General features: G+C 45.2%; 1 protein-coding gene across 1 annotated transcript in view; it reads right to left on the bottom strand.

Annotated features, from left to right (window-relative positions):
• The window catches only part of hunk (hormonally up-regulated Neu-associated kinase), a 66,916-nt gene that overhangs the window by 14,887 nt on the left and 30,028 nt on the right, over positions 1 to 22,001 (bottom strand). Inside the window, exons 6-8 of the mRNA XM_086007051.1 lie at positions 21,344 to 21,479; positions 5,531 to 5,699; positions 2,319 to 2,399 (exon numbers count right to left, since the gene is read on the bottom strand). Coding sequence (XP_085863177.1) covers positions 2,319 to 2,399; positions 5,531 to 5,699; positions 21,344 to 21,479 — 386 coding nt within the window. The remainder of the gene's footprint in view (positions 1 to 2,318; positions 2,400 to 5,530; positions 5,700 to 21,343; positions 21,480 to 22,001) is intronic.

Raw genomic sequence — 22,001 nt, forward strand, 5'->3', positions numbered from 1 at the left:
GCGGGAGGAGGGCTGGCCATTAGGCCTTTGAGGTCCCTTTGCCCATAATGTGAGGTGCACATGCAAGGATGAGGAGGACACTGGAAAGGGTACTCACCCTGACCAACCGACTGAGGTCGTTGAACTTCTTGCGGCATTGGTCAGCAGTCCTGGGGACATCGCTGTTGGCTGACACCCTCAGGGCGATTTCCCTCCAGGCTCTCCTGTACTGCCTCCTGGGAGCCTTCTTGCCACTGTCCGGGCACAAGATCTCTCTGTTCTTTTCCAACCCCCTAAGCAGCACCCTCAAAGCATGCTCTGAGAAGCGCTGCGCTCGTTCACGGGCCTTCTGCATGGCTTCAGGCGCTATTTGGGTCCACCAGCAGTGTTCAGGCCTAGCTGCAGGGCTCCACTATCCAGGGCGTGGCTGCAGACAAAGTCGACCCTTCCCCCTTTAAGAGCTGGCCGGCGTCAGGGTGTCTGCTGTCAATCAAAACATGACCGCACCTGCGCTGCGCCCGGCCTCGGCGTTATCAGTCCGCACCGCCGGCTTAGCGCCTAAAGATAGGAGTGCAACACAAGTTTCAGCGCTCGCCCAAACTCCTTGGCCAAAGCTACTGAATTTCGGCGAAGTGGCCTCCACTTTCCGGCGGGCGCTAACTTTAGCGCCCGCCCGACTTTACCGCCCCAAAAGTGGCTATACTGAATTTCTAGGCCATTGTGTTTTTTTTCATTTTCTTTGAACACTTTCATTTATTGGTTATAAAAAGATTGGAGATGGGAGAAAAAGGCTGTTTGACTGACAGTCAAGCATCATCCAATCGGGTAACGAAGAGTCTGTTCGCTTTCCAATTGGTGCTGAAAGAATGGTCATGCTGGGCGACCAATGGCGGGAGCGTGGGGGCGGGCCGGTTGGAGGTCATGTGATGAAACATCCAGGAATATGTTCAAGCAGAGTTGACAACCCTAGCGAGAGCCTATCTGTAATATACCACACAGGACCCCGACACAATTGTGAGGTACCAATGGTCAGAGAGTGATACTGGGCATGCTCTGCTCACTAGTACCAGGTGCTGAGCAGCCTGACCAGTGGTTCATAAAACATGTCCTACAAATGAAGCCAAAAATAATCAATTCTGACCAAACTGTTGGGGCACAAGTGCATTTTGAGCCCATGTGTTCTGAAAAATGCAAGAATTTTAGAAAGTCGAGTCCTAGACATGAACACAGCTTCAATAAAATCAAACCTATAAGATACATTGGAGGTCTGTACACTAGTTCTTATCAGATCTGGCTTTGTTGTAAAAGCCATTCACCAAGGCAGTTAATGCCCCATTGTCATACGCACAACATGAACAGGCGACACTGCTTACATCAAACCCGCTTATATTGAATCTCCACCTGCAACAGGCACATTAGACTGTCCCAAGTTGAGTGCGCCACAGCTTTATGTACATATTGCAAGTGCTTAACAAATGTCACTGATCAAATTAGTTTATCTTACTCTATGCCATCTGGATTTATACCAATATCATGTTTCTGGGTGCAGTGATCTGACTGATCCACTCACTCTGACTTATAATGCCTTTTATTGTTACTTTTCTTATTCTTTTCACTATCACTACATTTATTTTTCATGTGGTAATGTCACTTTTTATAATAGCCACCTTTAAAAAAAACTAAATTATATTGTTATTTCCTCATCACACTGGTCAGACCCAAGCACGGCACACGTCCTCCAAATGGACAATATAAATCAAAATCTGAAGAAAAAAAACACTGCAGTAATGATCTCAAACAGACTTATTTTTTTACTGATTTGATTGTAAAAATGGCTGGTCTAGGGGATAATCACATCACATTTGAGAGAATTGCTGATGCCATCTACATTTGTAGCATTGAGTCGCTTCAGGTGGCAACCCAACTCAGTCAGCCCTGGATGCTAAAGGCTGCCCCTTTCTCTGGCTCCATGCAGGCTGAGTGTTTTCCATTGCTGTCAGTGTTCCGAACCTGTCCTGCAGTATTTCAGAGCACTGGCAGCCTCAGCAGATACAGACCCACTTCAAGCAGAAGAGGTTTTCCAATATAAATGAAGCATTAAGCTTCCAACAACTGAAAGTAACAGTAAGAGGAATTCTAAACTTGATGACCGTCAGGTAGTAGATTACTTTAAATCGAAACAGAAACAGATGTTTGCTGTTCAGAGTGGATTAGACCAGAGTAGCACCTTTGGCCAAAAGTGACCGTCTGTTAGACGTAACATTAGTAATAGAATGTAAATACCAGTACAAATAAACACCGACAGAGGATATAATCAGATAAAACTGTAGACACTGTACCTCCTGTATTTCCTTGAGTCTGTATTTATCAAACTGATGCAGTAGATTCTTATAGCAAATACCATCTACAAAGTCTGGTTTCTACAAAAGAGGAAAGACAGAGTTAACAGGAGAAAATTGGAGGAAGAGTTCCTCTGTGCACTTGGTGTAGTGAAATGGTGAACACGTTTAGAAGGAATGCATTGACAGTTTTTTTAACACACAGAGGAAGTCTTCCTCCACTATCTGTTTACTTAAAAATTTACAATACAGAGGTGATCTTCCTGGGTCTGTGCCAAGGTGCACTGATCGCCTGGGCAACAGCCCAGGAAAATATCCCCATACATTCTTACAAATGGTTGTGATTTTTTAAATTGAATTAATATTGCTTTCAAAGGGTTTTTTATTTTAAAACACGCCCTGTGTATCAGATCAACAAAGTAATTGGGTGCTATTAAATAGTGACCGTCACTCTCAGTATCCTGTTTAAAAAAAAGTTGCAAAGAACTTAGAATGATTTTAACAGTTTTCTTTATTCTGTCCTTCTGTTGATTTTTGGTTTAAACAGTGACTGCTGATGGTAGAGGAACTGGATTGGAGGAGTCATTGAACTCAGTGGTGTGAGTGGAGATGCAATTATTTACACAGAGTTAATCCAGAACTTCGGGTCTCCACGGGTGAATACGCACGGGGTACTCACCCGTAAGCCCAATGGAAGTGCCAGTTTCCTGCATGCACAGCGCATGCGCGGGTAACCGGCACTTCCGTTCCCCTGAAAGCAGGGGTTAAGAGGTCGAACGCGTGCGCAGGAGAGGCAGCGCGTGCGCATCGAACTTACGTTTTTTTCCCAGGTTTCTCCGGGAGGGTAAGTCTCCAGAAGTTACACATTTAAAAAGCAGGCATAAGGCCTGCTTTTTACAAGGTAAGTGGTGAATTAATTAAAATTAAAACATTTTTTCCACAGGTTTATTATTTTTAAATACTTTAAAGAAAGGTAAGTTTATTTTTAACCCCGTTAGAAAATAAAATTATTTTTTTCAAAAATTTAAATTATTGTTTAAAATAGTTATTTCATGTAATTTATAGTTTATTTAAAAAATGTGATTTAAAAAAAAAATTATTTGAAGATTTAGTGATGTTTTGGGGCCCGTAGTATTTCTAAGTTTTGACAGCTCTTCCTGTCAAACTTATGAATGGAGCATTCCCTGCTCCGATTGGCTCCCCATGGCCCACGTCATCCCAGGGGACGCATTGAACTAACTGCGTCCCTGGGATACGCAAGCACTGCGCGCCGGCAGTTGGAGCAGGCCCAGGATCGGAAATCCACGGGGGCCCACAGCTCAACGGTCGGCGCGCAAGGTACGTGCAGGTCGGGGGCTTGCACCCGCGGGAAGCCCCCGACCCGAATTTCTGGGCCAATGTTAACACCTCTGCAAACTTAGATCTTCAACAGTGTGCATGTTAAGTCAACTTTTGTACTGTCAGGCTTAGTGTGTCGGTAGTTCCTCCCAGCCAGTTCCCTCAAAGGTGTGGTCAACAGTTGCTGTTTGAACAAGGATTTACATAGAGAGAAAAGAAAGACTTGCATTTATATAGCACCTTTCACAACCACCGGATGTTCCAAAGCACTATACAGCCAATGAAGTACTTTTTTGAAGTGTAGTCACTGTTGTAATGTAGGAAACGCAGCAGCAAATTTGCGCACAGCAAGCTCCCACAAACAACAATGTGATAATGATCAGAAAATCTGTTTGTGATGTTGATTAAGGGATACATATTGGTCAGGACACCAGGATAACCCCCCTACTCTTCTGCAAAATAATGCCATGGGATCTTTATGTCTGCCTGAGAGAATAGATGGAGCCTTGGTTTAACGTCTCATCCGAAAGACATGTAGAATGATATCACAGTCTCGTGGTCACTAACATCATTTTACCATATCTAAAGGTTCACTAAAAATAACATCAAAGTATAGTGCATTGCAAAACTCTATTATGAGGAAAAACATGACTATGAAAAGAAGCAACTCAGAATCAGTCTGAAAACAAACTGAACATATTGACATTAATAATTGGAAGTGGAAAAGCACAAACAGGATTCCACAGATGACTTTATTGAAGTATGTCTGCTTGACTCAACAAATGAAACACTAACAGGGCTCCACAGAGGATCCATCAAATTGTTATTACTTTAACATAAACTTAACCGGAGGGGAAGAAAAAAAAATTCACATGGCGAGTGGTAAATCATCTACAAAACACATCTGCTCTTTATTTGTGTATCATTCTATTTTCTCTCTGCCTTTTTCTACCAATTTTCTTCCCCCCTCTTCCTCCACAGGCACTCAGCACCTTTTATCTCACATTAGTCTCACTCCAGATACTTGAGCACAAAATCTAGGCTGACACTCAAGTGCATTACTGAGGGAGTGCTGCACTGCCAGAGGCAATGCTCCTGTTAAGCTGCGTGATTTGGAGGTCCTGTGCTTGCCGCTTGCCGGCTTCACAATGGTAAAGCAGCGCATGCGCGGAAATTTGAATGGGTCGCGCACCCAAAAGAAAATTAGAGGGAACATTGATCAGAGGTGCCGTCTTTTGGATGAGACGGCTGCTCTCTCAGGTGGACGTAAAAGATCCCATGGCATTATTCTAAAGAAGGGCAGGGGAGTTCTCCCCGGTGTCGTGGGCAATATTTATCCCTCAACCAACATCACTAAAACAGACGATCCGGTCATTATCACATTGCTGTTCGTGAGACCTTGCTGTGCGCAATTTGGCTGCCGCATTTCCTACATTACAACAGTGACTACACTTCAAAAAGTACTTGATTGGCTGTAAAGCCCTTTGGGATGTCCTTTCTTTCGTTCGCACGAGCCTAGAGAACATGTATTGCTGAGGCATCATAGCCCAACCTTATCTACCCAGCATCCGACCACTTGCACTTCCAGTAGAGATCACTGGACAACAATCAAGAGCAGGAACGCTGGCTGATTTTCCCTTCATTAGCCCTGAAATTCTAAGGCTAACTGTGATGCCCCATCTGAGATCGGCTGACTCAGCACAGACTGGGGTTCAAAAATGGGACCTTTGTGGTCTCTATGATTCAGCTACTTATTGCTTTAACTAGCTACAGTAGTTCATACACTACAATAATTGTGAGATACTTCTTGCCAGTTTATATTCCTTAGCTTAAACATTCTTTCTAAAAACATCACTGCTCAGCCCATTACTTACCGCAATGCTTTTAAAATAGTGATCCAACTTCCTGTTCAGCAGAAAGTAGATGGAAAGAGTGTGGGAGGCCCGGTTTGACAGCACCGTGTTTACCACCTCAGTATGTTTGTATCCCAGCTTCTCAGTCATATGAAGCAGCACATTCCGATTCAAGTCCTCTGGACGAAGCCTAGATAAGTAGAAATCATCGGGCGTTTACCAACTATCTTTGCAACATATCAGAAGGGGAGAGTAAACACATTTTAGAACTAATTGCCGAATGCTTTTGACTAACATTTGCAGCAATGGTAAACAATATCGTTAATGGTCAACATTTTAGATAGACATCTATAGCTAAGAATTAATCATTGCTGTAGTGTATGTACCTTTAAGACAGAACTACTTTTACAGCTCCTGCATACTGTAGTACTGGCAGTGACCACACCTGTATATAAGCCTTGCGCATGCCTCTGTACCCCCGGTCTTGAGACTACCCTCCTCCAGTAAATACCTGTTTATTGTTAAGTTACAGCATCCGTGTGGTTATTGAAAAACATCATACTCTCAGAATCACGGATCTAACAGTGGCGATGAGTGTCGATTCGAATCTACCTGCAACTCCGCATTTCCCTTCGAGGATTCGCTCCGGGAGGGCGGTGTAAGAAAGTCGAGGCCAGGAACACGGGCGTCGACCACGAGCAACCGCCCAGTTGTCCGGCAGAGAGTGAACATCGCAGGGGAGGCTGTGGAGAGCCGGGCTTGGTTCCCCAGCCACAACGATCAGCAAGAGACTGATGACAGGTCCAGCGCAGACCCTTCCCGGACAGCGGTGGCTGGAGCCGACCGACGGCGGAGAGAAAGCCAAGCAGTGTCGACGGGGTAAAACAGAGGGTGAAGCGCACAGGGCGCAGCCGGGGGTTGAAAACCGAGCGGCATCGAGAAAAAAAAACAAACCGGAGCGAGAGAGGGTAAAGCAACAGCCGGGTTCAGGACCGAGCGGCGTCGAGAGAAAAAAAGAACGCGCAGAGTACAGCCAGGGCTCAAGGGCTGAACAGTGTCCGCGGGGAGAAGAAGGGAGAGTGCAGGAGACGCCATTGAGCCGCGGAGAAGGAAGAGCGCGGGAGACGCCATTTTTAGAAGCCACAGCGGAGAAGAAGGGCGAGCACAGGAAGAAAGGAAAGTGCGGGAGACGCCATTTTGTGCCAGCGGAGAAGAAGGGGAAGCGCGGGAGATGCCATTTTTGACAGTTAAATCACACCCAGGGATGCCGAAGAGTGGTAGTATCTCTACGTTCGACAATGAAGTCGAAGATTGGGCGACATATGTGGAACGTATTGAGGTGTACTGCAGGGCGAATGAAGTGCCAGATGCTAGGAAGGCACTGGTTTTGTTAAATTCCATGGGTGCAAAAACTTATGGGTTACTGCGAAATCTAATAACCCCAGAGAAGCCGGTGAACAAGAATTTCGAAAGCATAGTAGAAATCCTACAGGACCACTTAAACCCCACACCGCTGCTGATAGCAGAACGATTTAAGTTCCATAAAAGGAACCAACACAAAGACGAAAGCAATGCTGAGAACCTAACGGAACTGCGCAAGCTATCGAAACACTGCCAGTTTGGAGCGGGACTAGCAGATACGTTAAGGGACAAGTTTGTGTGTGGGCTACAAAGTGAAGGAACCCAGAAACGGCTTCTATCAGAAAAGGATCTTACGCTGGACAAGGCTTTCAGTATGGCAGTATCACACGAAGCAGCCGCAAGGGGCGCTGCAGAGATACAACGGAGACCGCAAGAATATGGCACCAATGAAATGTCCTATGGAACAGGGAAGTGCTATTGCTGCGGCAGAACAACACATGACCAGAAGGATTGTTGGTTCAAGGACCAAGTGTGCAGACAGTGTGGAAAAGCAGGACACATAGCAAGAGTCTGCAGGTCTGGGAAGAAAACCAACAGTAAGAAATCTCCACAGGAGAAGTACAAAAAGGTACACCAGGTGATGGACAGTGGTTCAGACGAACAGAAAAGTGACACAGACTCCGGAAGCAAGGAGCTGGGTTGTCTGAAACTACATAAGGTAACCAAAATGGAGGATCACCAGACTATCTGCGTTACACTCAAGATAGATGGAGTCCAAGTGAAAATGGAATTGGACACAGGATCAGCCCTAACAGTCATAAACCAAAGGGACTACAAGCGGCTATTTTCACATATACCCTTGAAAGCTTCAGAGATTGTCTTGAAGACGTACACGGGGCAAAAAGTCTACCCCAAAGGAAAAATAAGGGTGAAAGTGATATATAAAGGCCAGGAAATACCTAAAATGGATATATATGTATTGCCAGATGGAGGACCACCACTGCTAGGACGTGAATGGATCCGGAAGATACAATTAAATTGGCATTCCATACAGGCACTGAAGGGTGAGGCCAAAAAGGATGACGACGTCACACCTGGACGACTGTCAAAAATGTTAACTGACGCAAAAGAAGTGTTCCAGGAGGGACTCGGAACACTAAAAGGCATAACAGCAATGATTAAAATAGAGGAAAATGCAAGCCCAAAGTTTCTTAAGGCCAGACCAGTGCCTTATGCGATCAGACCAGCTGTCGAAGCAGAGCTGGAAGGGTTGGAACGTTCAGGAGTACTGTCCAAAGTGGACTGGAGCGAGTGGGCTACACCCATCGTTCCTGTAATGAAGAGGTCGTTGAGTAATACGCCTGGGGAACCAAAGAAGGTCCGCATCTGTGGGGATTTTAAGGTGACAGTGAACCCAGTCCTTCACACGGTACAATATCTGCTTCCACGAATTGAGGATATTTTCGCCTCGCTATCTGGAGGTAAACGCTTCACCAAAATTGATCTAGCACAGGCGTACTTGCAAATGGAGGTAGAAGAAGCTTCAAAACAATACCTTACGATTAACACTCATAAAGGTCTCTATCAATACAACCAGCTGGTGTTCGGGGTAGCCTCAGCTCCGGCTATCTGGCAAAGGGCAATGGATCAAGTCCTGCAAGGGATTCCAGGGACCCAGTGTTATTTGGACGACATCCTGGTCACGGGCGAAAATGACAGTGATCACCTCGCCAACTTGGAGAAGGTGCTCACCAGATTAAAGGAGTATGGGCTACGAGCTAATCGCCACAAGTGCGAGTTTTTCCAGAAACAGATCTCGTATTGTGGCCACGTCATCGATGAAGAGGGGTTACATAAGTCCCCTGAAAGGATTGAGGCAGTAGTCAAGGCTCCAGCACCGGAAAATGTGTCACAACTGAGGTCGTTCCTCGGGCTGGTAAACTACTACCACAAGTTCATACCAAATTTGTCCACGGTATTACACCCACTGAACACCCTACTGCAAACAGGGGTACCATGGAAGTGGAATGACGAACGTAGACGAGCTTTCCAGAAGTGTAAAGAATTGATCACATCAAAAGAGGTGTTGGCCCATTTCAACCCAGCACTACCAATTCGTTTGGCATGTGATGCATCACCCTATGGTATTGGACAAATTCCCAGACGGGTCGGAGAGGCCAGTAGCCTTTGCGTCTCGGTCACTAACCTCAGCCGAGCGCAACTATGCCCAGATTGACAGGGAGGCCCTCAGCCTAGTATGGGGAGTAAAAAAATTCAACCACTATCTGCATGGGCAGAAGTTCATCTTGCTGACTGACCACCAACCACTTGTCTCCATCTTTAATCCTAAGAAGGGCGTTCCAGTGATGACTGCACAACGGTTACAAAGATGGTCACTGTTTCTAGGGGCGAATCAATATGAAATAGAATATAAAGGCACGAAACAGCATGGGAACGCTGATGGGCTATCACGCCTGCCACTGCCTACTGTGGAGGAAGCACCAGCAGTGGACCCTATCGAGATATTTTATTCGTCAATAATTGAACGATTGCCAGTAACGAATGCGGATATAGAGAAGGAGACCCGCAATGATCCGACGCTGTCTCGGGTATATGATTTGACGGTGAGGGGATGGCCAACACATGGCAACTCACTGTTGCCAGCATTCTCATCCAGAAGAGAACAGCTGTCAGTATGCCAGGGGACAATGATGTGTGGTGGTGATTCCACCCAAGTTAAGGGAGAGAGTGCTAAATGAGCTACATGAAGGTCATCTGGGGGGAGTGAAAATGAAAAGCCTTGCTAGGGCTTATGTGTGGTGGCCGGGAATCGATCAACAAATCGAAGACCTTACTAAGAGCTGCTCAGGATGCCAGAAGGTCCAAAATGCACCACCACATGCCCCTCTACACCCATGGGAGTGGCCCTCCTCTCCATGGCAACGGGTGCATATTGATTTCGCTGGTCCATTCATGGACTCAATGTTCTTAATAGCAGTGGATGCTCATTCGAAGTGGCCTGAGGTGATAAAAATGTCCTCAACCACTACAGAGAAAACGATTGCAGTCCTACGGACCATATTTGCCAGAAACGGTTTGCCAGAGCAGATTTGGTCTGATAATGGACCACAGTTTGTGTCCGAAGAGTTTCGAAAATTTCTGAGAAGGAATGGGGTAAGGCATTACACATCCGCCCCGTATCATCCAGCCACAAATGGATTGGCTGAGAGGTTCATACAAACCTTTAAGAAGGTGGTAAAGGCCATGTGCAACGATGAAATTCCACTACAGCATAAGGTGGACAATTTCTTATTAGCCTACCGAAACGCGACACATGCAGTTACCAACCAGACCCCGGCCATGATGTTCTTTAACCGAAGGTTGAGATCTCGTCTGGACTTGCTCAGACCAAATGTGCGAAGAAATGTTGAGGACAAACAATTCCAGCACATCAACGAGAAGCCGACAAGGAGCTTCAATGTAGGACAACCAGTCTTGGCCCGTGACTATCGAACAGAGAAATGGCAACCCGGAACGATATGCACAAGGCAGGGGCCATTAATGTACACAGTGGATGTCAGGGAGAACATTGTGAGACGCCACGTCGATCAGATCTTAGCGTCACAGGAACGAGTCAACCCCATGTCTCGAGTACCTGAGGATGAACCCGACATACCGGTAGCATCTACCTCAGAACCAGTAGCAGTGGAACCCGATGAACTACCCGATGAAAAGGGGCCAGAATTGCCTCTGCACCAAGAACAAGAACCTCAGGAAAGGCGCTATCCCGAAAGGGTCAGGAAGCCACCCCAAAGACTGAATCTATAAATGGACTATTGTTGTTTAATGTACATGTTAAAGTGTTAATTGTCATTTGAATATTAGGGGTACTACTAATCTAAAAGGGGAGGAATTGTAGTGTATGTACCTTTAAGACAGAACTACTTTTACAGCTCCTGTATACTGTAGTACCGGCAGTGACCACACCTGTATATAAGCCTTGCGCATGCCTCTGTACCCCCAGTCTTGAGACTACCCTCCTCCAGTAAATACCTGTTTATTGTTAAGTTACAGCAGCCGTGTGGTTATTGAAAAACAGCATACTCTCAGAATCACGGATCTAACAATTGCCACAACATATCGTTCTTACAGGGCAACGTAAGCAGCAGGCTGTACCAACAGTGTGTTCCTACGTTATCTAATTGTCACCTAATTGATTGGTCTGCCCATTGTAATAGGATTGAGACGATTATTTAGATTTTGATTTCTAACTCAATATTTTTGGCTCTCTGAATCCAATTTCAGATTTAAATGATTTTACTTTTCTATTTGCACGGTTTCAACTTTTTTTTCCAATTCACAAATGGATCGCCCGTGGCATTGCTCACAGGCCACAAGTCGGAGGCACGGTTGTGACATGTAACTGCTCACCTGGCCTGTTCCTCTAAGGCCACTGCTGTAAGTTGGCGAATCCAGGAATTGTAGCTACTTATAAACTGTTGAGGTCAGAGGGCAGTTGTAACTCTAGATATCAGGCTCCATGCTAAGACTGATTTTGTTTCTCTTTGTTTGAAGATTGTTTTGCATCTGTAACAAAATGTGATGGACAAACGGCTAAACCGCAAACTTTAATTGGGTGAATTCTACAAGTCAGCATTCGCAACAGAGAGTTTTGCTTGAGAGAAGGATAAATCAGACAGTTGGGCACAAATTGAGCATGCTGATCTCCGTACTCGATTGTCAAATCTGCCCTCCCACAAGCAAGGCTCTACATCAGGAGTGCTAACTTGTAAATGTAGACACATATTAGTTGATCTCCAATGGCATTGCGCACAGGAGTCAGGACCCAGTGTGTGGTCTTCAGGTGAAGTGTGGTTTCTGGCTGGAAGATATTGAACCATGGTGCGCACATGTCATGCAGACTCTATTTTAGCATCATACCTTCTGTCCTTACTTTTATATAGTGCTCTGATTTCATTTGATTTCAGACCACAACTTAGAGCAATTTGGAAAGCAGATGGTTGGAGAGTAGGAGTTTCTCTGCAGTACAGGTGTGCAGCTGGAAGATGCAAATCTGAAGCTCTACAGCGCCACCACTGCTGAGAGGGTGTAATTGTAAGGCAACAGTCACATTTTTTATATTGGCCAGAACTTGCAGTCCCGATGACAGTTAACTGGTAGCATTCGCCGTCGTTTCGTCTTTGAAACTGACCGCAACTTCAGGATTTAGCGCATGAGCAGTCTAATGCTGAAATCCTGAAGTTGCGGTCTGTCGTTCACTGTTCCTCCACAGGACCACCCCCCCCCGCCCCCCAAGCTGGCAATCAGTGAAATCACTGATCTGACGAAAACTTCCCCTTTTCCGAACAAATATCGCTGTTAGAAACCCCATAGAAAGTTAGACCCATTCAAATGAGGTATAACTGGGCTTTTAACGGTGATGTGAGTAATAACTACTGATAAATAACTGTTCTGGTCCTGAAATCTAATTTTATATTGGTGCAACGTCAAATTTCTCCATTAAGTTAAAAATTAATAGATTTTAAAATTAATAAAATAATATTTTTTAATGATTATTCATGGTATTTCAGCTTCTACCTTAACCCAGTGTAGGTAAAAAAAAGTTATTTTGCTCTCTGTAAAAATTTTTTAAAGTGATTTATTATTAGTGCTTTCTATTTCCTGGAACTAGGTATGTGAGAATTCTACATTGTGATTGGTTGCTTAGACAGCTTGTTAACATCACAGCAGCTTGCACTATGGGATACCCACTGTACTACGTTGATTTCAGCTGCAGGTCGGAAAAGCCGAACTTCTCACCACAGAGCTCGCCAGATCTTTGTGGGAACAAGAGCAGGTCAGAGGCTGGGAATTCTGTGGCGAGTGTCTCACCTCCTGACTCCCCAAAGCCTTTCCACTATCTACAAGGCACAAGTCAGGAGTGTGATGGAATACTCTCCACTTGCCTGGATGAGTGCAGCTCCAACAACACTCAGGAAGCTCAACACCATCCAGGACAAAGCAGCCCGCTTGATTGGCACCCCATCCACCCCCTTAAACATTCACTCCCTCCACCACCGGCGCACCGTGGCTGCAGTGTGCACCATCTACAAGATGCCCTGCAGCAACTCGCCAAGGCTTCTTCGGCAGCACCTCCCAAACCCGCAACCTCTTCCACCTAGAAGGACAAGAGCAGCAGGCGCATGGGAACACCACCACCTCCAAGTTCCCCTCCAAGTCACACACCATCCTGACTTAGAAGTATATCGCCGTTCCTTCATCGTCACAGGGTCAAAATCCTGGAACTCCCTACCTAACAGCACTGTGGGAGTGTCTTCACCACACGGACTGCAGCGGTTCAAGAAGGAGGCTCACCACCACCTTCTCAAGGGCGATTAGGGATGGGCAATAAATGCTGGCCTCGCCAGCGATGCCCACATCCCATAAACGAATTTAAAAAAACTTACTTCGGGCCAGCGGCAAACAGATTTGCTTCGCCACTGACCACAAATTACAGGCCATTAACTTTTGCTTTTAAGTGAGTTTCTGTTAGAAGGTTATAAATATCAGTTTCATTTCTAGTGAAATGTTCAGCAGGAAGTAAATGCTGCCAGACAGAGACTTTGGCTGATAAGTATTCAGCTACAAGCTTTCTTTTTCCCCGTCTCAGATATTTCAGCTGTCCTCCTGGGGATTAACTCCTCCAAGGACACCATGATAGAGTGTGGGCAGTGATTTCTGTTAAAACTGGAGTTATTGCAGCTAACTGCATGAGGTAATACTTTGAAACATGAGGATTCTCATGTAGCCGAAATACAAGAAAGGGGTGTTAGAATAGATACTTCAGAATTCCAAAAGGCTTGGCCAGCCAATCCCCTGGAGCTCAAAATCTGTGACGCGGTGAATTCTCTGGTATCCTAAGTGTGACCCTGCGTACATGTGTAATTATTATCATTGTCCATGTGTAATTGTTGGTAATAATAGTTATCATTTTTTGCTTAATTCCTATGAAAGCCACTAAATGCCTTTGAATCCTATTTATCTTGTGGAATAACATTTCAATGTATAAGTAAAAACACCCATTCCTGAACAGTAATTACCACATGACAAGTTTGTACCAGCAGTTTTCATTATAAATGTGGACATAGAGGTTTATAATGGAAAAGTTGACTAAAATGTGTGACAAAAACATGACGACGGGTCGAAGATTTTGTAAACAGAAAGTACGCACAGACAGGCAGAATGGATCTCAGTTCAAAAACTCTGCAGCACCCAAATACAAATAATACGGAAATGAATGAAGCATGAATAAACTGAATCATTTTCATTTGAGAAGGTCTTCAGCATTGATTCTTATATTCCACACCCTTCTCCCCGATACCCCACTATATTTGTTGTTACTCTCTCCCTGAATTCCCAACTGCGAGCGTAGATTTCTGCCTTTCGTGCTCATGAGCTGGGCACTAGGTGATGATCCGCCTCCTCACTGCGGTTTTTTTCCCCCTTCCCCAAGAATTCCAGTAGAAACCTGAAACTGACTGTGTAAACAACGACGAGTGTGAAAACCTGCACCGTACATTCCATAACGCAAGTGGGTTAGGGCAGCAAAGTATTGAACAACCAGACTGTCAGTCAGTGAAGTAATTATTGGGATTGTCGACAGACATTGCTCAATACTAAAGCATTTGATGTGGTGCACTGTGACATCTCACAAACAAAGTCCTGTGAATTAAATTGTGTGTAACACAGTTTGCTGCCTGGATACTACAATCTTGCATCAAAAAACCTAGAGGCTGCAAAAATTCTACCAGATCTGATCAATAGCAAATTACTTTGCCACAAGAAACCACTTGTCCTCCTCATTAGTAACAAACTGGATATTAAAGTTAAAAATATATCTATAATAACTGGGATTTAGAATATAGCGTACGTCAACGAGGCTCTGTTTCATCAGGTCAGAATTTATTCTTGGCTCTTCATTGTTGTATAACATTGTAACAGAAGCATTAATCCAATTGTTTTAAATTGGTTAATATCTCTGATAGACAACGTCGGATGAACAGATTAAACATTCATCCAACAACAACAACTTGCATTTACGTAGCACCTTTAACATAGTAAGACAACCCAAGACGCTTCACAGGAGCGATTATCAAACAAAATTTGACTCCGAGCCACAAAGAGATATTAGGGCAGATGACCAAAAGCTTGGTCAAAGAGGGAGTCTTAAAGGAAGAATGAGAGGTGGGGAGGTTATGGGAGGGAATTCCAGAGCGTAGGGCCTTGGCAGCTGACGGTACAGCCGCCAATGGTGGAGCGATTAAAATCGGGGACGCTCAAGAGGCACGAATTGAAGGAGCGCAGATATCTCGGAGGGTTGGAGAAGATTACAGTGATAGGGAGGGGCAAGGCTATGGAGAGAGTTGAATACAAGGATGAGAATTTCACATTCGAGGCGTTGCTTAACCGGGAGCTAATGTAGGTCAGTGAGCACAGGGGTGATGGTGAACGGGACATGGTGCGAGTTAGGACACGGCAGCAGAGTTTTGGATGACTTCAAGTTTAGGGAGGGTAGAACGTGGGAGGCTGGCCAGGAGTGCATTGGAATAGTCAAATCTAGAGGTAACAAAGGCATGGATGAGGGTTTCAGCAGCAGATGAACTGAGGCAGGGGCGGAGTCGGGCGATATTACGGAGGTGGAAATAGACGGTCTTAGTGATGGTGCAGATACGTGGTCAGAAGCTCATCTCGGGGTCAAATATGACACCAAGGTTGCGCACAGTCTGGTTCAGCCTCAGACAGTTGCTAGGGAGAGGGATGGAGTCAGTGGCTAGGGAACGGAGTTTGTGGTGGGGACCGAAAATAATGGGTTCGGTCTTCCCAATATCCACTTTAATTGCTAACAGCAATTTATAGCGTTTGATCTTTGACTGATGCAGAATATGTTGTTAGACATCACTGTATGGGTATGCAATAATAACACTATCTTATTTTTGAAAGTGCTGGTAGGAGCTGGTAATACCAGCTTTTTATGGCATAATCATTCTTTTGTTTGATAAATAATTCTATAAAATTCTTGTGACAGCATCTTCATCTATAACGGCTGATTGATCACCTTTAAATCTGGCTGATACATTTTAACACTGTCTATAAATAGTAGCTCTGCCCCTAACTATACTAAGCATTTTGCACAAGGTTGTTGTTAGATTTCAGTCATTCCTTTCACTACATTGACTGAGGTTAGAATGTTTCCATTGCTGATGGCAGGTTGATGTCACTGCCTGTCATCATCATAATCGGACAGTGGTATATTTGGATTGGTTCTAACTGAACAGTTGAAAATTGTCTGCATATATTTTTCCACTGTTACAGTATTTTTATGCTCCCCACTCCCTTTCTAGTACTTTTTTGCACTATGCAACGTTCCCTGAGTGCGATAACAATGACCTGCTCCCAGACCTCTGCCAAAATCTGCTCTTGAGTCAATGTGCAAGTGTGGCTCAGAATCCAATTTTCCCTGTGGCTCTCTATCCTGCCACAGTGTATTGGACGTCTAATACATTGTTCCATCATGCAGTCTGCTGTTAATCCTCTCTGATCTTAATTTAAAGTGAATACTCCCACCTCCAGAGCGACTTGATTTGAATTCTCAGATCTAACTCCCACACACCTTCTGTGCTGCAATACATATGAGCAACAAGGTTGGGCTTGTTATTCAATTACAGAAAGGTGTCCGTCTTGAATTCTTCTATTTGTTTTTAATTAAAAATATGTTAAGCACAAACAGATGCTCCATTTAGATTACAGCCTCTGACAGCAGCGCTGCAATATAAATGAGACAACACCAGTGCCTCCAGATGCCACGGATCTTCTTGTGGGTCTTCTACTGTTGGCTTTACAGGTCTTCTACTGACAATGGGGAAGGTCCACGGGCAGCAAATTATGGATGAGTACCTGACTTAGAAAGAACTGAATATTGTCTTATAGCCTGTCCTCTCAATTGGGTCTCAGCCATGGCGCAGTGGGAGCACTCTCGCCTCTAAGTTAGAAGGTTGTGGGGTTAAGCTCCACTCCAGAGACTTGAGCACAAAAATCTAGGTCGACACTCCATTGCAGTGCTGAGGAAGTGCCACACCATCGGAGTTGGCGTCCTTCGGATGAGACGTTAAACCGAGGCCCCATCTGCCCTCTCAGGTGGACATAAAAGATCCCATGGTACTATTTTGAAGAGAAGGGGAGTTCTCCCCGGTTTCCTAGATAATATTTATCCACCAACCAACATCACTAAAAAAGAGATTTATCTGGTCATCATCACATTGCTGTTTGTGGGACCTTGCTGTGTGCAAATTGGCTGCCCTGTATTCTACATTAGAACAGTGACTACACTTCAAAAAGTACTTAATTGACAGTAATTCACTTTGGGGCATCCTGATGTCATGAAAGGTGCTATAGGAATGCAAGCCTGTTTTCTTTTTTAACAAAAGAGGGCAAATTTGGTGCACTAGCGGGTTTAATACATTGCAGAATCACTTCCGTAGAAGGAGTTCTACACTTTGAGGCACAAACTCATGACTCCCTACCAACAGTGTACAGTTAGTGATGTGAACTAGTAGTTTTCCATAACTGCTTATATTAAAATCTTACAGCAGGCCATAGAGCAGTTCAATAAAGCCTCTGACTCTAGTGAACTACCACGGTCCCCTACTAAAGCCCACAGATGTCAAGAAAGATTTAGGCCCCAATTTAAATTTTGTGACGCGCTGGGAGTGGGGAGCAGGTGGTAACGATAGCGCGTGGGAAACCCGGAATTAAGTTCAGCGACTTTTTAACTCAGCCACCTCATTATGATTTTACTTCCGGGGTTCCTATCCAATCAATGGCAGCGGGCGTATTGTGGACCCGCAGGACGTGATCTCAACTCCAGTGCTTAAAGGGACAATCCAAGCCTGCAAGTTGAAGGAGTTTGGAGTTGGCAAGGAAAGAAAAGAAAAGCAAGTGTCAGAATGGAGTCCAGACGGGCAAAGGCTGCGCCCTGTTTCACTGACATCTCCCCGGATGTGCTGCTGGGGGCTGTGAGGAGTAAGAGAAAGACACTCTTCCCCAGCAATGGGGGGAAGAAGACAGCTGCTGAGACAAAGAAGGCGTGGTTGGAGGTTGCGAAGGAGGTAAGCAGCAGGAGCGTGGTAACTTGTTTGACGATGAATGTGAAGACGTGAATTGATGGGGACCAATGGGGGATTGTTCAAGGAGTGGTTGCTTGGTTGCAGGACTGCTTTGTGTCAGTGGCATTGGGTGGGAAGGGGGAAGAGTGGCCATTGCATTTTCTGGTGACATGGGTCCACTAGTGCAACCTAGTGAACCGTGCATTAATAAGGGCATCCCTGGCAGCTGGGGGTGCACTGCCCTCATCACCCTGCTCTTCTTCCTCCTCCTCCCCCTCCAAATCATCCGAGGAGGATCTGAGCTTTTCTCCTTGTTCCTCCTGCAGGTCCAAGCCTCGCTGTTGCGCAATGTTGTTCAGTGCATGGCAAACCACGACCATTCTAGAGACCCTGGCCGGCACGTACTGAAGGGCAGCTCCAGATCGGTCGAGGCACCTGAAGCGCATCTTCAGCATGCCGATGGCCTGTTCAGTCATGCATCTGGTGGTGTTATGGAATTCACTGTCGCACTATTGGGCTTCAGTGGTCGGGTTTCTGACGAGTGTCATGAGCCAAGTTTGCAGTGGTATCCCTTGTTGCCTAACAGCCACCCCTTAAGTCTGCGTCCAGGTCCAAAGAGATCAGGGAGCTTGGACAAAAGCATCATGGCAACTGTCCGGGAATCTCATGCACACCTGAATAAACATCTTTTTGTGGTTGCACACCAGCTGCACATTGATGGAGTGGAAGCCCTTGCGGTTGACAAATATTCCCGGTTGTTCTGGGGGTGCCCGGATTGCCATGTGTGTGCAGTCAATGGAGCCCTGCACCTACAGGAAGCCAGCCAGAGCCGCAAAGCCAAGCGCCCATTCATTCTGACTGGCATTATCGCAGGCAAAATTGACATAATTGCCGGCTCTGGCAAACAACCCATCAGTGACCCGTCTTATGCATTTGTGGGCGGCTGACTGGGAGATCCTGGATATGTCTGCAGCAGAGCCCTGGAAGGATGCGGAGGCAAAAAAATTGACAGCAGTGGTGACTTTGACAGACACTGGTAATGTATGGACACCAGATCAAGCAGTCAGCAGGTCTTCTTCTAGGAGGCTACAGATGTCTGCCACCACCTGACGTGACATCCTGAGCCTCCTGAGACACTGGTGTCCAGATATGTCAAGGAAACTGAGCTTCTGCCTATAGACACTGTTTCGTGGGTAGTGCCTCCTGCGAGCTGTACCTCTCTGCTGGTCCCCTCTCTGCTGGTCCCCTCGCTGCTGGTCACCTCTCTGCTGGTGTGCAGCTACAGGTCGACGACCAGCAGGCTGCAGATGTTGTTGCTGGTCACCTTGGTCCTCATCTGAGGTCCAATCTAATGCAGCATAAGCGACCCCCCATCCTGACGTGATAGAGTAAACCTCCAAAGTGTAGAAAGTAACCAACCTCTCAGCAAAGGTACTGTGAGCAAACTCTTTCCCACTAGCGGGTAAGAAAGCAGCTGTGAGTACTGAGTATTTATTGGCATAATTCCCGGAGATTGACTGAGCCCCCTCAATTGCCACTGTGTACTCACCTTGCTTTCACTGGCGAGTTTCAGGAAGCCTGGGAAACCCGTGGACCCGATGTTAAAGTCAAAAGAGTGTGTCAATATCGCTCGAATTGAGCAATTAACATATGTTAATTGGCAACCCTTCTACTGAGGGGGTTGGGCACACACGCAGCCTAACACGCTCCAGTGAAATGCGGAAGTTGGCGGGTTGGAGTTGGTTTCCCAACACACTGTCTATTTCCCTGGTTTTAACCCCCCCCCCCCGCCCACCCGCACCCAAACCCAGCCGCTCCTGCAGATTAAAATTCAGCTCTTACACTACATATTTTTTTTTTAATCATTTTTTCTTTTAAAGTCAGTGACGAACTTGCACTCATATAGAACATTATAGAACGGTTCGACCGAAAGACTGAACCTGGAATCACGTCCTTTAATAAAATTGTTTGTTCTCATGTATAACTCATCCCTGTTGTTCAACTAAATAAATACACATGCTGGTTAAAGACACAGGTATAAATAGTATGAGTGTGAAAATTCACCACTGCATTACCTTTAGTCCACCTTCTATGCAAATACCTATCTTGGGAGAATGGCAGAAGCACTCCACCAACTTTTTGGGAAACCTGGTGCATTAAATATCACAACCAAGAACTCCTCACTAAGTGTTGAAGTATGCTTCACCTCATTATAACAGTCCAGCTTTCTGCCAGTTATAACCAGGTGAAATGCTGGAGGGGATAACACAACATACTAATGAAATGAAACATGTAGACTGTAGCTTATGTCACAGCACTGGCACTAGGGGCAGTCCCAACTCTGTGGCAGTGCTACGATACAACAATGACAACACTCTTGCAGCATGGGGACCTCACCTCAGGCAAAGCACTGCCACCAGCAAACATAAATATCTGCTTTCAGTACTGAGGGCCACTGCAGGCCACGATCTGTTCTGACTACGAAGGGCTGGGCATTTCTACTTGCAGCACTTTCTGTTTGTGCAACACAAATCCATCAATAGGCACAATGAAGGACGCCACACTGTATCGACACTAACCTTTTGCTGTAGTGATTGCTAGAAACCAAACCACCTCAGCTCTCTTAAATGCTACACCAGCGGCAGATACTAATCCAGTGGGAAACCATTACAACTGTGATTAAATAGCTGAAGGTCCTGCCTCTGATTTCATGTCATGGCATGGACTTCCCTCTCTATTTATGTGCCTCGCTATACTTGTGATTGAATCTGCAGTTGATGTACTAAAAAAAATAAAGAGCCCATGAAAATGCAGTTGGCTGCCTTTGAATATATGTATCCTTCCTATAGATGATGCAGGGTATCAATATTCCAATTTACTGTTAAACCATGATAGAACATAAACTTGTATCTGCAGTTCACTATAGGCTGAGTTCTTGATCTTGGCCATGCCATCTTCAGAAGTGGCAAACAGCAACTATGCAGTTCCCCACAAGGAAAATTATAGGGTGAAACACCACGGATTTCTCTTGCGCACCTTCTAGTGACTGGCTCAAGAATGACGATGGCAGATCACTGAGAGCAGACGGCCTGCCTGCTGCATCAGCTGGAGAACAGTACATGATGCATCCAGAGCGGACATTTCTCTCGCTATTTTGCCCCTTCTGCACGTTCCCTCCTCCAGCCAGGAGAGCACTTGGATTCGTTAGGACCGCCCTCAAATGCTGCTCCATAATCACCCGACAGAACGCCTGCTGCTGTGGGAAAGGAAGCCTAATCCTGCCGGTCGACAGTGGCTCATTACACCTTACCGGTTTGGGTAAACACTGCTGCACGTAGGTGTCCCCGGGTGTTTGTCGTTCAGCCAGAGATCAGCCAGTACCTGCTGGATGTTGGGCCGTTTAATAGGGTCAGGCTCAAGTAAGGACCGCAGAAAGTTAACAGCAGCTAGAAAAATAATGAAAATTATACTATAGCAATCATTGATCTCAGTGCAATATAAATACATATCTCTCTCTAAGCAGATAAAAAATGCTAAAGTATTAGATATTGTATAGTTTACACAAAAAAACCTCACCGAAGCCTATATTTGACATCTTTAAATGATTGCTCTCAATCTGTGACAGGACTTCATTCCAAACTGAGGCCTCATTTTGTTTTCAGTAGGGTTTTAAAGCAGCCGCCTGGTTTACATTAATTTAATGTTAACAGAAGCTTGTTCCAAACCCAGCCTATGATTAAACAGAGTGTTGCAGCCTAAAATATACAAATTAATCTTCGGTTAAAATTATAAAAATATATCAGTTGGTTACATTTCTATTTCTGCAATGTATTAAATATATAAGGTTATCAATTTTCATCTGAAAATTCACATAAGAAGCAAAGAATAATAACTAATATTATATTGTATAAAGTATACAAAGGAAACTTCCCACAGTTCATTTGTCAGATTTGAACATTATTAACCCT

The sequence above is a fragment of the Somniosus microcephalus genome, chromosome 14 (assembly GCF_052327205.1).
Source record: "Somniosus microcephalus isolate GS21.2 chromosome 14, FLI_Smic_1.0, whole genome shotgun sequence".
NCBI lineage: Eukaryota > Metazoa > Chordata > Chondrichthyes > Squaliformes > Somniosidae > Somniosus > Somniosus microcephalus.